This window comes from Bacillus rossius, chromosome 1, assembly GCF_032445375.1.
Source record: "Bacillus rossius redtenbacheri isolate Brsri chromosome 1, Brsri_v3, whole genome shotgun sequence".
Classification (NCBI taxonomy): domain Eukaryota; kingdom Metazoa; phylum Arthropoda; class Insecta; order Phasmatodea; family Bacillidae; genus Bacillus; species Bacillus rossius.
In genome coordinates, this window is record NC_086330.1 from 45,304,722 (window position 1) to 45,322,292 (window position 17,571).

Genomic DNA, 17,571 nt, shown 5'->3' on the forward strand with positions numbered 1-17,571 from the left:
TTGTTCAGCGGTAAAAATATTTTATTTTGCCTTTATATTAATAATAATTTTATGTGACGATAAAAAATTTGTATTTAGTAATTAGTAAGAATTATTAAATGCCTTTAGTATGTTTAGTTGGAAAATTTGTGTCCAATGACAATTCCTATAACGATTTGAGAGAATAATTTTGATGAAAGGTACAATTAAAAGGGGAATAACTAAATTGTATTACATTTGCTACTGGAATTAGCGTACTTTTAACTACATATTTTCTATGGATCGACACAACAAATGAGAAGCATCGAATCAGGCACGTGTGATGTAACTATTAATTCTATATGTATACGCATATTAATATGTTTTTGCTTTATAAATTCTCAAAGCCTGTACATCGTGAAAGAACTCCCAAATTTGACGTTCTAGACACCATGCAAATACAAAATATGGTTTACTCCAAACAACACGAAATATTTCGATATTAAAGCCATAATGATATGTTAGATTTTAGTAAAAAAAAAAACAATAGCACATATAAATAGGCATATAAATAAATATATAATTTTTTTTTACTGGAATGTCTGTGCAGAATATTATTTGTGAAAACGGAAACGTGTTGAGAATGAATGTTCTTTGGTTCGAGGCGAACTCGTGGTAACGCTCGAATCAATTTATGAGCTCTGCCGTCTCCTCGTAATGTCGTCGATGGCAATGTTGAGTGAACACTAAGTTACCAGTGAACTTATTATCCTCTCTCTCTCTCTCTCTCTCTCTCTCTCTATATATATATATATATATATATATATATATATATAGAGAGAGAGAGAGAGAACTTTTCCCCTTAATTAAAGGCCTGAAAAAAAATATTAGTAATCATGGAAGTCCAGCTGCAAGATGCACAGAAAAAAAGTTCATAAGCTTAATTACGGGCGTTAGAAGTTATACTTACATAGAGTAATAAAAACTTATCTTTAATTTTGAATACAAATAATTAATAGAAATAAAATAATAAAAGAACTAAGTGATATCATAAATAAGGTTGTTAAAGTATAAATTAACTCAAATTAAATAAATACATTATATTAAAAATTAATACAAATACGCGTAAAAAATAAATTATTTAATCTAGTAAAATAGATGAGATGACTTTGAATTAAAAATGAAATTCAATAAATATGCTTAGTGTTTATTCCAATTTAAAATTTTTAATTTTTTTTAATAATGTAATAATTTATCATTTGTAATGAAAATAAATCATAAATCCGTGTACTTATATAAATATACATGAAAAAGTTTATAAACACAATTATATCACTTCATAATGAATAAATGTTGATTTAATAGACCTGTAATCAATATCAATCACTTATGTATAATATTTAAATCCCATACATAAATTTTATTTTTGTGTGGTTTTTTTTCCATCTTGTAAAAATTTCGTTGCATGGCGCTCGCGCATCGTAAAAATTCACTAACATCAAATTTCGTATAACTTAAAAAAATTTCTTCAGACCTCTTTTTGGATAACACACGTTATCTTGTGGATTGGATTCCACTTTCAGAACACCTCATTAAATGGCTCGACAAAAGCAGCTTAGTGGTTGAGTATCCTGTAAGAAGTAGTTCATGATTTAAAAGTTTTGGTAGATATTTCAAGCGTAGAATCAGGAGTTGGTGACAGAATTAAACCTTTGGGATCTTCCAGCCGGTCAACACAGCTCGAAAAACATCAGGCCGATACAGACTCTCGGCATAAATGAGATACGTGGTGGATGTTGCAAGTGTTTTTATTCCTGTCAGTATTCACTTTATCACCTCCCGTGAAAAAAAATAAAGTTTAATTTTTACTCATTCGCCAACAATAAGCATTTTCCCGCGTCATTCTTTCTAAGTAGGAAACGTCCACAGGCTACAGTCAAATGTTTCAACAAAATTAATCATACAATATCCTCCTGTTTTCCACCTAACGACTATAAGTATGATATTTTATGTATGTAGAACAGATAATATTGAAGAATTTTATCCATTATTTTTGAGGAAGTTTCAACACTTGCTTTGAAAAATATTTTGTCGTAGGCACTGAGGTTATCTTTAAAAATCTCATGACTTAGTTGATTAATACATTAGAAGTTTGTAACATTATAGTATTTGTTCAGTTTGTTTTCAAGAGTAAATGAAGGATTGTGTTCTTTATAAGATTTATGTAAGATTTATATAACATATTGTTTTATGTTGATGAACACTTACAACTTAATTTTAGAGTTGCTGAAATTCTGTGGATCTATAACCTTATATATATATATATATATATATATATATATATATATATATATATATATATATATATATAAGAACCGGGGGGAAAATGCCTGTCGGGGGAAGATGCCTCAGGCGGACGTATTTCCGAACAAAAACTCAGATAGCAGCTCCAGCCGCGTAGCGCAATAGCGCTGAATGTGTACAAGAAGCCACGAGGAGTCACGGCGTGTAGGACCGTTTTTCATCGTTTCATGGTTAAATATTCGAAGATATTGAAAGGTGAGTAAGTATCTTATAATATTTTATTACCATCTCGTAAGACATAAGAAATTTAATTTTTATTTATGCATAAAACTAGTGGTATACAAAGATTCAACACTCTTTAACGTTTTTGAAGTGAAGTGTGGCGATTCCCGTTGAGAATATTGGAGTAAAAAAAATGTCAGTGGCGTGTTACCCTAATACGTGAGGTAAAATGCCACGTCAAGAGGCATCTTCCCCCATGATAATGTATTATAATTTCATGTTGATAACAATCAATATTATTTCTGTGCATTAACTACTTTTTAGCAAAGCTGTTAATTCTACACCTTTTCCCAAGCAGATTATGCCCCGCAGGTACGAGAGGAAAACGGATCTTACGTCCTGGTCGGAAGGAAACTTACTTCTTGCTTCTGAAGATGTGAAAAACGGGAAAATGAAAGTATGGGTCGCGTCCCAATTTTATCATATACCCTACAGAACATTGAAAAGACGAATTGATGCTGGAAATGTTAGTAAAGGAGCACACTGAAACGAAATTAGCTGGATACGACTGGCCACAACTGTTTTTGAAACGTCATCCTGAAGTAACACTAAGGAAGGCACAGGGTATCTCCATCGCATGTGGACTTAGAATGTGCCGTAAAGAAGTTTACAACTATTATCAAGTGCTTTTGCATGTTTGTAAAGAAAATGACTTTCTAAGTGTCCCAAGGAAGATTTACAACATGGGCGAGTGTGGTCTTGAAATCAACAATAATCCAGGTCGAGTGATAGCTACCAAAGGTAGTAGAGATTTTCACCATGTTACATCTGGAGAGAAAGGTGAGACGATCAGCATAATTGCTTTTTTTCAATCCCGAAGGGAACTTCTTGCCCCCATACAGCATTTTTAAAGGAAAAAGAAAGAAGCCTGAATTTGAAGACGGCGTGTCACCTGGCTCACTTGTCAAAATGAAACAAATGTCTGCTTATGAAAATACTGAGATATTTTTTGACTGGTTAAAAACAATTTTTAACTCGAAAAGTAGCAGGAAAGTGTTTGCTTGTTTTGCATGGTCATAGTTCCCACTGCTCAGATGTTGATGTACTGGACTTCGCTGCAGACAACGACATAATACTAATCTGCCTTCCAAGCCACACAACCCAGTATTTGCAACCCTTATACCGGTCGTTTTTCAAACCTTTGAAGACATTTTAGCAGCAAGCTGTAAACACTTGGATACACGGCAACCCCGGAAGAAAACTGACACGTCTCCAATTTGGGACATTGTTAAATTCAGCTTGGAGTCGAACCGCAACAATTGGCAGTGGTAGTGCAGGATTTTCTGCTTGTGGCATCTATCCTTACAACCCGCAAAACATTCCTGCACACGCTTTCGCTCTATCAAACAATGCTTCTGGTAACAACATAAACGCAGCAGCATGTGCTGATAATGTTGTTACAAGTGAAATTTTTTCTACTCTTGCATAAAATGTCCCGATGCCTATTGCATCGACAACTGCTTCTTGCTCCTATTCTCCTGAAAATGAGACAACTGATCCTGCCAATGATGTGTCAAAACATTCCATAAATACAGATAGCAGCATGAGTCCCTTCGAAGAAATATTGCCTGTTCCTGTTCTTAGTATGCCTAAGCCAACTGGTAGTAAGAAGCAAAGAGCAGTGGTGCTGAACTCACCAGCAAGACTATGGGACATGCGGAAATCACAACTTCGAAAGGAAATCAAGATAAAAAACAAGATGAAACAACAAACCAAAGAAAAAGCGACCAAGCGTGCTCCCCAACGAAAAAGAAAGAGGAAATTGAGCTCGTCGACTTCGTGTAGAGACGAATCTTACCAAGATAGTATGAGTGACAGTGAACTAGATTATATCAATGGTTAGTGATGATTTTTGTTCAGTATGTAATGTGTACTTCTATTCTAAAAAAAATGTCCTAAGTGCGACTGGATCCAATGTTTTGCATGTGGAAAATGGTTGCATAAAGATTTTAGTTCAGACACTTTACAGTGTGATAAGTGTTCTGTTCTTTAACGGAGTTTTGTAACCCAAGCGTTATTTTGTGTAATTATGTATGTTATACTTACTCTACAAACTAATATAACAAATTTTTTTAACGCACTCATCATATTTTACTAAACACTATTTAGTTGAAATATGGTGGCATTTTCCCCCATATCAAGTGGCATCTTACCCGCTCTATTGGGGGAACATGCCATTCATACGGGCTTTAACATTTCGTTAACTTTTATTTCCATTTATTTTTTACCAAACTTTTCGTTCATTTCTGATGTACACAAATGTCCAACGAAAATGGTATCATATTGCTACATTTTTTGTCAAGTGTAATTCGAAATTTGTGAAGGGAAAGCCCCTTAAATGTGGCATCTTCCCCCGGGTTACTATATATATATATATAAATTATGTATGTATACACACACATAATTTTCCCTCTGATATTCCTATTGCTTAAGAAATTTATAACTAGGGTTTTACATACCTCAAATACATTATTAAAAATACGTACTTTAAATGCATATAACGAGGATTATTTAAGACTCTTATCGTGTCTTTCAGTATGAAATATATATATATATATATATATATATATATATATTAATTATAATTTTAAAATTTATTACCTCACAAACATTCTCTGATTAAAATTTTTTTGTAAAATTTGTTCACAGATTAAAATTTGGATTTTTTTTTTCCCGAGGTGTGAATTGTTGTTTGATTAGTACAGAGGCTGGATTACCTAAAAAAAAAAATAAAAAAAAAGAAGTTGGTACTTTTGGGTGGGAAGGCGGAAAGGTAAGAAATGGTGTTGACAAAAAATTCACGATTCTTCATTATTCTCTACAGTGCAGATATAAACCCATTCCGGAAGCTTGGAAGAAAATTGTCCACATATTAAAAACATCCCACACAGCCAGTTATTAATTAAATTTCACCTTTATTTTTAGCTCGTGGTTGATATTTCTCTAAAACCTTTATTTTTCGGGAAAATACTAACGTACCATTTTCATTTGACAGTTGGCTGACTAACGGAGACGAACATACTCTGCACCCACGCCTCAACAGGGGCACTAACCCGAAACCTCCCGCGCCGAAAGTCTGCGTGCCTCCAATTGCGTTGCGTAAGCAGGCTTTATAACCACCATTGTCTAAGGCCTCTTAGCGAATACTGCCGAAACTCTCGGTAGGAAAATGGAACCATCATGGTGGCCGCTGTAATGTCGACCTGAAACGTCAGTGAACTCTTCAGTTCTGGCGCATTTGAAACACGCAAGTCAAGATCCCTCTTACGAGATCATGATGATCTCGTTAGAGCCGGGATCAAATCAATGTGAAACAGCGAGTATATCTGAATGGAGGTGGGAACTTTGGAGGACGTTTGTGGGAACAAACTCTCACTTAATTAGTATTGTGGCAGTAAATCCACCAATTAAAATATCTTACAGAGTTCAACTAGCCAAATGTTTGACATCTCGGGAAACATTTTTAATGCACAACGAAGTCAACAGTTCCGAAAATAAAAATTCAAAATAAATACGACAATAAAAAATATTTTTATATGTTATATCAGTGCATCATAAAAGGAAGTTCACATTATCGAATTGCAAAAAAAAATTGAATTTAAATTGAAATGTGTGGTGAATGTGAGACTTCATTTTTTATGTTACTTATGTAAGTATGTGTGTGGTTATTTACATTTTTTTGGGATAGGTTAGAATTAAATAAAATTTTTAGTTGTAATGAAATGCACAGTATTTAACATAACATTAATTTTTTTGTAAATCGTATTTTATTATCTTATTTATTTTATTTTATTAAATCATGATAATTATTTTTCCAGTGTGGAATCCAACCAGTATTTATTAGCCTTCACTGAAAGAAATTTTTTATATATAATGTATTAAATAAGTCCTTTACAAACTACTCATTGATATGAAAATGATTAAGTGTTTGTTTTATTTAGTACTTTAAGTCATTAATTGTATTTTTCTGTGTTTGAGTATAAGGCAAATCTGTCAGAATCGTAACTGTACCACAGGTGAAAAAATAAACCGAGTAAATAAATAAAAAAACTTATGTCTTTTTACTAGGTTGAATGTAATACGATAGTTTTGAAAGTTAAATGTGAGCAGGCAAAATGTAGTCACTGCCCCCGCGCACGGTTAGTAATTGCGGGGGAAACTGCCCCCGCTGTACCCCACGCACGGATCATTGCGGGGGAAACTGCCCTCGCTGTACCCCACGCACGGATCATTGCGGGGGAAACTGCCCTCGCTGTACCCCACGCACGGATCATTGCGGGGGAAACTGCCCCCGCTGTACCCCACGCACGGATCATTGCGGGGGAAACTGCCCCTACTGCCACAGCTCACAGATCATTGCGGGGACAACTGCCCCTACTGCCCCCTTCGCACAGATCAGTGTGGGGGCAACTTCCCCACTTTATCGGCACACAAAGAATTTGGGGGGGGGGGGGCTACTGCCTGCATTACAAAAGTTCATAAATACAAATATATTTTACTTCTGAGTCAGTAACTGCATTTCTTTAAAATACAATTATCCTCGAATGAGGAATTGTAAGAAAGTATTTCTCTCTAGTTTTTTCCCGATACAAAGGAAATTTTACGTTCTGTTTATTAACAAAACAAAATTGTGAGGCTCACCTGCTTTAAAAGAGTTAGCTTCTTTTTACTTGCATTATCGTGACATTTTTGGTGTCAGGTGGATCTCGAAATCTGCCACCATGCTTAAATGACGGAGCGTGTCTTCTTTGTCCAGAATACATTTTTATTTATAAAACATAATCGGGAGTCTGTTATTACAATTTCAAATAAACGTAACCTTTTTTATTCACTTCTCTTAAGCTTTTTAAATGCACTGTCAAACGCCAAATCCCCATAACTGCATATCAGAAACTCTATCCTAAACATAAGTGGCCTAGTCAAGGGTGTATTTGTATTAGTGATGTGGGATGATAAGTGCTTCGCTCGCTGGTGCTTCTAGCGTGGTGTGCCTCTAAGAGCAAGACTGAAGTCTGGCAGTCTTCTTCACATCGTGCATCGGGAAACTATGATATCTGAGTGGTAACCATAGCATTATATGGAGGGATCGATTAATATAAGATGTAATGCCAGTCCCTTTAATGGTTTCAAGAATCTGTACCAGGCGTTTCACGTCTAAAAATCATTCTGAAAACTCTAATTAAAATAATGTTTAAAAACAAAATACTTAAACAAAACTACTCGTCTTTTCTCGGCGTGTTATTCAATGCTTTCGTACCCATAAATCACTCGAATCTCTTGATAAGTTATAAAATCGCTTGGTTTCTTCTGAAGCTCTGCACTCCGTATGTGTGCCCAGTAGGCCCGGACCCTTACATAAACCAATGCTTCAGGATGAAGTTAAATACAAAGATTCTTGATGGCAAATTTCAGCGTGAACTAAACTGAGTTTCGTAAGGCGTAAGGTTTAAGACAAACGTAGGTAAAAATATTCTCCATTATTTTAATGCGCCTTTAGGACTGCAGAAACACTGTTTCCATGATAAAGATAATTCTATCATAAAGTCTGCCGAATTGCCACGCCATGCCAAAATTTTCTATTAAATATTAGCCTATATGATTATTTTGAATACGAATTATTATATATGGTATCACAATATTTTAAAACGTTACTTAATTTTAAAAACATTTTATGAGTTTCATTTAACTTAAAAATACCTAGTGAATTCTCTGTAACCTAGATAATAACATTCATAACCAAAAACTAATTTAATGATCATGAATTTATTTCTTATTATAATATATTGATTTCTATATAGTTAAAAATAATACCATTTGGCTTTTCACATTTAAATAAGTTAGCTGAAATATACACACGAATTTTTATGTGGTTATAATATAGGTATAACAAATAATCTATATTACTTACATAATTGAGCCCATATTTTGAGAACGCAGAACATGAATAAGGAATATTTTTAATCATCATAGGCCTACATACGGTGGATTAGATTGTTCAAATAATTGTTGGTACCGTGAGTACTTTGCTACAATATTTTACAATGCGTATATAATTGAAATTGTTTTCCTGTATTTGAAGAACAATTTTTTGTCTTGCTTTATTTTAAAATGTGTAGGCCTACATCTCTTCCTGATGCCATCTTTGAGAGTAACCATGCAAGTTGTTAAGTTGTCACTTGTTCATAGTTATTATGGTAGTTTTCGTTTATTTACATCTTCTTTGCAGCAGACATGTGTTACTCAGTAGGTCAAAACTCTTAATATCATTAGTATTAAAATAAGCAGCTAACAATAAGGTTTCAGTCAATTGATGGGTATGGAGTTTACAAACATCCAATAACATTAAAATAATCACTTTTATACCTTTCTTAATTTTTTAATTTTTGATTTCGTTATTTGTTATATATTTTATTAGATAAGATGGCTTTCGTACTGACGATATCAGAAGAAACTAACTAAGGAACATCATTTATGTAAAGCGGATTCTATTGGTGCACGGCAAACGTTTTCAAACCAACTATGACTTGTTATTTACCTTGATGAAGTACCAGGAGTTGCACAGTCTTTAGCAAAGTGTTTTAGACGAAAGTATGACTTAATATTTATCCGTCTATCAATTATTTGTTGGCAAGAACAGCTAAGTATTGCTTTGTTATCGGTAAATTCTTTGAAACTGTTCTTGAAGTTTTAAAACAATTTTTTTAATGAATATTTTATCTATCACATTGTAAAGGTACAAAAGTGAATAAAGCACCAAATATGCAATGGCCGTTGTCAGGAGACACAGAAGACATCAGTAATGCATTATCTATAGCCATGTAGACGAAGAAAGCATGATATTCATGTATGTAGAACTTATTGTTGAAAAATGTAACTTTTTTGTAAAATCCGTTCTTGGCGGATGCTTATGTAGCAAAATAAATATTCCTACCGAATTTAAAGTCTGTGGTTTTATAGTTACGGAGTATTCGTGTTGAGTTGACCAGTGAGTGGTACCTATTTCGCTTATGTATTTTTGTGGACTAAAAGAGACGCAGCAATTAGTGAATAAGGAAAAGTGTGGTTTTCTGTATTTGATAGATTACTAGACTATTAATCTGAAGGAATTGTATGTTTATAAAATTAAATTTATATTAACATTTTCAAATCAAATATACAAAAATAATGAACAAAAATAAATTTATGACTAAAAAAAAATATCGTAGGTAAGGGATGTAAACGTGACAGACGTTGTCAAGATCCAGTATGTTTTCTCGGGGCATCCCATTAGCCTCGCCAATTCATTCGGTGACTACTCCATCTATGTCAGTTTGCACTTCATCGTATCTGAATGATGACTTCGATGTCCACGAATTGTTGAGCTTCAATTCATAAATTTCATGTCTAAGTGACTGTCGAGAAACTATTGTGGGATTATAAAATTTAAAATTTCCTGGTGGTTGGAGAGTTAGCGAATTATTTGCAATTAAAGTATGCTTGCTCGAGAAACGTCTGTGAAAGGTTTCTTACTCTCTTTCTTCTCATAACTATACGAAGCATAATTTTTTTAATAAATAACGACTCTATTGGAATAAATAATTAAATTTTGGAGTATGTTACAGTATATATTTTGCGATTTTGAGGCAGTATCAATTATCAATTCCATAGATAAGCGTAAAAAAATGAAGCAACAAATTAGTAATTGATTTCTTACTCAATTCTTTATTTATTTACAAGGAGGGCATTTCAATGAGGTGTCACAGCACATTGAATGTAATTTAGGTTTCTTCATTATAGCCATAGTAATTTCAGCTGTAATGACAAATACTTGCTTTTATTATTTAATGACATAACATAGCCATAGAACTTTTAAAACTTTGTAGTTTCTTGAGATAATTTCGTTTTACACCCAGTGAAGCAAATTATTGATTTGGATATTGAAAAACTCACTTCAAAGTAATGTGCAGGAACTAAATATGTAATAAGATAACGTATGGAACCAGTGATAGACCTAGGAAACCCAGGTTATAAAAATACTTTTAGTTTTTAGTTTCTTGTTAACTTTCAATGCACTTTTTCTGTATATGCATTTTTGTCGAATTACAAGAAATAATATAATTTCAACACAGTTATTGTTTGCTAAGTTAAAATATTACTTAAATTAAAGACGAAATATTAAAAAACTTTTTGAGAATCATCTATATTTTCATTGAATTGACAAGACTATAAATAAATCATTGAAAGAAAAATAACTTATTTCTTTCTGCAGGTGCACACAAGAAAGATATGATTAAGTTTCACTAAGTTCACAATTTTTTTATATCTAAAAGGAACATTTATTTGAAATATTGTACAAACTGTATGTAACAAAACAAATTTCTATATTCACAGAAAAGTTGAACTAAATACATTACAAGCGCTTTTTTTTTTTTGTGTTTATGTAGTTCATGAATGTGATTTAACATCAACAAAAACTGGACAAACAGTTTTTCTTTTTGGTTTGGTCGATTATACAAAACAAGTTTTTTGTAATATACTTTTAAAGTAATCAATTTATATACTTATTTTAAAATTTAAATTTTAAACTTGACACTTTTTATGATATAGAAATTACTTGCTGTCAACATCATAGACATCACTGAACCTTTTAGGACTTCAATAACATTAACTAAAATATACGGACTGCTTTACCTAATGAAAAATCAAATTGTTTAGGTTTGTCCTGACCTTAAATTGCACAATGAATCAAGATTTTGTGATTTAAACTACAAATATTTGAATAATTACAACTTTGCACATGGCAATATAGACATTACCTACTCTTTAAATCGTATACCGTTGGATTTTTTTTTAGAAAATCTTTCATTTTGACATAATACTTTACGCAGTGGTGACACGACAAATACAGCTAAGTATTTATCACAACACAGAATACACATTATTAAAAAAAATCACTTTGAAAGTTTTGTAAACAATTACAAAACACTGAGTATTTTTGCTTAATTTGAACAATAATAACAAAAACTCTTATTTACATCCATTTTGATCATTTGGTTGTACGTTTCTTACGTACAAAGTCTTACGCATATTAACACATGTAAGCTGCAGTGAATAGAACGATAAATCGTGCCGCAGCACTAAACCATAAGTAAATATTTTCTGCACAACCATAATAAATAAATTCGTTTAAAGTAAATACGCGTTATTTCACGTTATTATTGCACAAACTTGGCACGGTAGTGCGGATAAAATGCCGGAGTAATCAGACCATTGTAAATCAACAGTTGTAATCAGAAAAATGAACTTTTTTTCTTTCTTCGAAAATGTCATTTTTAAATCAACTAATGAAATCATAAACGTTGCTTGGTTTTAAAAATGTTACCTATTTTAATGCAGATATTGCTGAGAATAAAATGCTCTTTAAATATGTTTTCTTACACCCTCCCCTAGCATTTCACAAGTAACATTTTACTTGTGTATTTTATCCTGTTTTAAAACCAAATTAATAACTAAAATTAAAAGAAAGAAGACATTTTATGATATTTTTTGTTGTGAAATGTATGTAATAAGGAACTAAATATGTGAATGTCAGTCCAGCGAATTGAAACATTTACAACAGACAGTATTTATCACTAATCTATCACGTAGTACCAGTTGAATATTTAAATGCATACGAATTACAGCTTTGTAACTAATTTTGAACATTATTTCAGTGGGTAATATACATACGGATATTGAACACTGAAAAAATTTACAACCAGATTTTAAATACATCTTAAATTAAAAAAGGAGACCATCATTTTAAACATAAATTCACTCAAACACTTCTTCATCAACGCCTTGTCTAAAATTGTCCTCTCATTTTAAAGTAGCTGCCAATAGGTGTGTTGGCCTGAATTCACACGATCACTTTCCAGAATGTCATAAATACACACTCTATAACTCTAAATCACTTTACGCTTGTTTATTTTAGGGCCCACTAATTCTTTTAAGCATTAAATGTCCCTAATGCAAACATCTCTCTCTGAAATGTTTATTGAGTGAACCAATAACGGACGTAAGTTTAAGTTGGTTTTAGGATCACATGTTTTCTTAAACCAAAAGGATAAACTCAAAATCTTGGTTTCAAACAGTTAGTTCATAGTTAAATTATCATCGATGCTATTTGCAACTGGCCTGAGAAAATACGAGGAGCACATTTTTCACCACAATACCGGTACCACTGGATTGTACACACGGGACAGAGAGCCATCGATATGTCACGAACAACTGTTGCTGCTGCTGTTGTTGTTGTTGGTGTTGTTGTTGTTGGTCTCGGAGCACGGGAAGCCGCGCGCGTGCAGGGCCTCGTTGTCGCTGTGCAGGTTGCGCCTGCCCTTGGAGCTGAAGACCTTCTCGCAGCCGGGCACGGTGCAGCGGTACATCTGGCCCAGGTGCGCGCGCTCGTAGTGCTCCTTCAGGCCGCCCACGTCGGGGAAGGTCCTCCGGCAGAAGCTGCAGGGCAGGCAGCCCTCGTGGTCGGGCGTGGGGTCGTCCTCCTCGGGGCAGTACACGAGGCGCAGCTGCGCGTTGGCCGCCGCCGCCTGCGCCTCGCTCGCCGGCGACATGGGGGACCTGGGCGAGTTGGACATGGGGGAGCGGCCCTTGCCGTCGCACGCCTGCACGCCGTTCATCCCCGGCGGGACGACGGAGCTGCCCAGGTGGCCGACGAAGCCGCCGAGGCCGGGGAAGCCGGCCAGCGGTCCCAGCGGCGGCAGCAGCAGGGACGGGTGAGGCGGAGGTAGCCGGTCCCCGTTCAGCAGCATCTGCTCCGCCAGGCTGCCCGGGGGAGCCCCCGCCGGGAGGCCGTGGGGGAGGTTCTTGAACGCCTCCAGGCTCAGCGGCAGCGACTGCGACTCGGCGTACAGGCGGGCGAGGAACTCCCCGTGGAGCGGACTGGCCGCGAGAGAGGCGAAAGGCGACTTGTCCAGGAACAATCCTGCTCCGGTTTTGTCCGACGAGGACGTCGACAACAACTTCCTGTGGAGGTTCAAGTTTGCGCTGTGCCTGTCCCGGCTTCTTTTTGAAGGAAACGCTGCATTGCAGCCATCTACCGTGCACCTGTGCATGAGTTTCAGGTGCACATTCTGGAAATGTGTTTTTACACCGAAATGGTTTTGAAAAATCTTTCCACAAGCTGTACATCTCCTTGGGTTGTCTCTATCGATTGGTACATCCATGCTTCCGATGAATCCAGATTCGTGAAGAAAGACTGCATGTCCATTATCTTCTGACAGTGAGTCTTGTCCATTAGAACTGACAGAAGATGTTTGAGATCTCGCTGGACTAGGCGGTCCTCCTCCCATCATGAAACTTAGTTGTTGAAATTGATGTAAGGGCGAATTATCCTGTCGATTAGCCGACAAACTTCGAGATAACATCATTTCTCCGAAATGACCGTGAGATAAGCTTTCTAGCTGTCTCAATGCATTTGAGGAGTCAAGAGATTCGTCACTTCCTTCAGAAACAGGTGATTTTCTTTTTTCTGTGTCATCCTCGTTTTCACTGTCATCTTTGTCATTTTCCATTTTTAAATCTTCTTGCTTTATAAGGGGCGTAATTTCATGTTTCTTATCTGCTTCAGAAGTTTGTATCTCCTCTGATGGATTGAGAATGCCACTCTGTTCTTCATCATTATTAGTGTGTGCTTTTTGACTTTCATCACACTTATCTGAATCATATTTACTGAATGTCTTTACCTCATCTTGAGGTAAAGCAATGTCGTTTTTTTTATTTATCGTTTGTTCATGTACAGTGTTTTCATTTATGTTACTCTCTGTGTTTGTTCCATTATTTCCATTCTCGTGGGAGCTAGACAACGCTTCCATCTTGATGTCTGGCTTACTATCACAATTTGTTTCATGTTGGTGAGATTTGCCATCTTCATTTGGCTGTGTGGTTAGTTCAATTGCTGATTCTTCTGGTGTAGGAGCTGCAAATACAACATCGCCAGAGGACTCTTCGTCTGTCATTAGATCTTCATGATCCATACGTACTGGAAGTGCGCATCTAATGGGATTTTGATTCTTTCTCTTTCTAACATTTCGTGAAATAGTGCCATTTTCTTCTCTCGCATTTTGAGTGTCAACAATGCTCATCGAGTCTTCATTACTGTCTTCGATATTGCTTGTTACATCATCAACATCAGATTCGGAAAGTTTTGCCCTTTTTATGCTGGAACCACAGTCACCCTCCCCTTCTGTGAGATCTTTAGCTGTCAGTGGACTTGTACTTTCTTGTTCATCTACTATGTCATCGTCGTCATCGAGCCCTCCATCTACTATTATGCCATCATCATCATCATCGTATACATCATCATCGTCCATGTGGCTTCCAACACTCTGAGGCATGCCTGTTTCTTCAGAAGATGTTGTATTGCTTGTATCTGGTCGTCGGTGGTCATCATAGCGATGCATGCTCAAATCTAAGCTCTGTTTTGGATCTGCAGAGGAAGAAACTGCTGCAGCTGCTGCAGCTGCTGCTGCTGCCGCAGCCTGATGCCTAAGCTCTTGTGGTGGCGTAAGTAAAGGAAATGGTCCGAATGAAAGAGGGTTTAGAGCGGCTGCAGCGGCAGATAGAGAGAGACTCCCTGGGGGTGGGATTAGAATAGGGTGTGACTGCGCACTGCGACCATCATGTGGAGAAATTTTCCTTCGCAAATGTGGAGAGTGGAGCTTAGGATTTGGGTTTGCACTATGGCGATTTCTAGATCTTCGAGAACTAAACATCATATTACAGCCTTCCACAGTACACTTATGCATTTCACGTAAATGAACAGCTGAAAAATGAATTTTCAGTGCACCTTTATCACAAAATGTTTTCAGACAAACATTGCATTGTACACGTTTTTTCCCAGTAGCTGGGTTTATTAACTGAGTTCCAAGGTTTATGGGAAGTTCTACTCCAGATCCCCACTGACGTTTCATAGGAGTCATTGCTTTTCGCATATGGTGAGATGGGTGCTGTCTCGGTCGACCCAAGTGATGTGTTTGATGTTGCTGCTGCTGTTGTTGTTGCTGTTGCTGATATTGTTGCTGCCTAGAGTCTCTGCTAAGATTAAGAGCACTATGAGAATTCTCATCGTCATCATCGTCCGAAGAGCCGAATTCGCTGCATCCACCAGCATTAGCCATGTATTCCATACCAAGACTATGAGGAGACTTTCTTCCCATGGGTGCCACTGATGAAATTAAGCCAGGCAATGAAGATGCCACTAGACTAGCAGCTGAAAGAGGACCCGAAGACACTGCTGCTGCCATCACAGCAGAGTGGCTGAAACTCACAGGTGGACAGGAAGTAGTTGATGGAGGTGGGGGTGGAGGGGGTGGAGGAGGTAAGCAGAGAGACGTAGGACTTGTCAGGGAGAGATTCATGAGACCGGGAGGGCTCGCATCCGAATTCTCGGATAATCTTCTGCGGGCAGAATTCAGCATGTCAGGACTGGCTACAGGTTGCAGGGGCGCAGGAAACCCGCCGGCGATCTTCCTGAAATCGAACGGTTGCATGCTCTGGAGTCGGTTTAGCGGCGAGACGCTGATCGGGCTGCTGTTTATGCTGCTCGGCGGGGAAGCGGTGGAACGGCAAGGGCCATTCGAGGTCGGGGTGCAAGAGAGCGAGACGGAGGGGATCTTGCCGAAGTTGAGGGGCGAGTGCTTCTGCAGGGGGGACGCCGGGGTAGAGGGCTGCGGCCTCGTCGGCGGCAACGGCGCGTGTGTGGAGGAGTGCTGCGAGGCGGGTGCGAGGAGGCTGTGCTGGGGAGGGTTGAGGTGCGGCTGGTGATGGTGGTGGTGGTGGTGGGAGACGGTGACGGTGGCGGCGTGCGACGTGGCGGGAGGGGACGACCTCCTGGTCGGCGAGTGCAGGGGCCGGCCCTTGTGCGCCCGCTGCGACATCTGGTGCTGGTGCTGCAGCACCGCGTGGTACTGCTGCTGCAGAGCCATGACCTCCGCGGCGTGGTCCTGCTTCGACGAGGACGAGGTGGTCGCGGGGGGAGGGGCGAGCATGCGCCTCGCGGACTTCTCGATGAACCTGCGGATGTCGGACTCGGACCGCAGCTGCGGCGGCGCGGCGGCGGGCGGCGGCAGCCTGCTGTCCACGGCGGCGGAGGGCGACAGCGCCGACGAGCCGGGGAGGTCGGACTGGGCGAGAAGCAGCTGCTGCGTGATCGCGCGCGTCTCGCCGAACCTCAGGAACTGCTGCAGCACCAAGGGCTCCTCCTCAGGGCTGCATATGTTCCACCGGTCGAGCACGCCTCCATGTGGCTCCTGGAACAACCCGCATCCCTTTAGACAATCCACAGAATCCACCGAATCCTACCGAATAAGATGCTTGCAATCGCCTCTTTATAAATTTGCATATTGAACAAGAGAAAAATTTGATTATTTTAAAACTTGCAATCCAAACTATAATTACTACAACAAAATATATCTTTGAAAATGTTTTACTAGAAATATTTATAAAATATATTAATGATTAATATCATTATTAACAATCCAAAAAACTTATAGGGGAAGGGGGGGCAAGATGGGGTCGTGAGGCAAGATGGGGCAGGTGTTTATTTGTCTGCATGGTGCTGCCATCTTACGGGAAAGATTTAATATCGAAGAGCAAGTCACGCTGGCTCGGCGTACAAGATTTTAGTAAGCTTGGAGTATTTAGTTGTGTTCGGTGGCCATTTTATTGTATCTCACTGTTTTGATCTTATTTTAATTGGTTTTGGCAAGGCCAACAGGTAAGCCACGATTTAAAATGTTATATTTCTTGGCTTGTATTGAATAACATTGTGTTTGAGGTATTTAATACTGTAACCGCGGAACTGACTAAAAAAGCTGTAAAGTTATTATACTTCTTTTAAGTATTATGCTACAGTTGAGGCAAGATGGGGACGTCCCCATCTTGCCCCTTAACATTGCTCCCATCTTGCTCCTTAAAAGCTCCTAAATATTGTCATGCCAAGAGTAATGCTTTTGATAAGTTGTAGTTATATTATAGGTTTAAAAACCATACCTG

General features: G+C 37.7%; 1 protein-coding gene across 1 annotated transcript in view; it reads right to left on the reverse strand.

Moving 5' to 3' along the window:
• Positions 1 to 11,032: 11,032 nt before the first annotated feature.
• Positions 11,033 to 17,571, reverse strand: part of LOC134527438 (zinc finger protein basonuclin-2-like) — a 523,318-nt gene continuing 516,779 nt past the window's right edge. Inside the window, exon 5 of the mRNA XM_063360158.1 lies at positions 11,033 to 16,826. Coding sequence (XP_063216228.1) covers positions 12,783 to 16,826 — 4,044 coding nt within the window. The 3' untranslated portion in view covers positions 11,033 to 12,782. The remainder of the gene's footprint in view (positions 16,827 to 17,571) is intronic.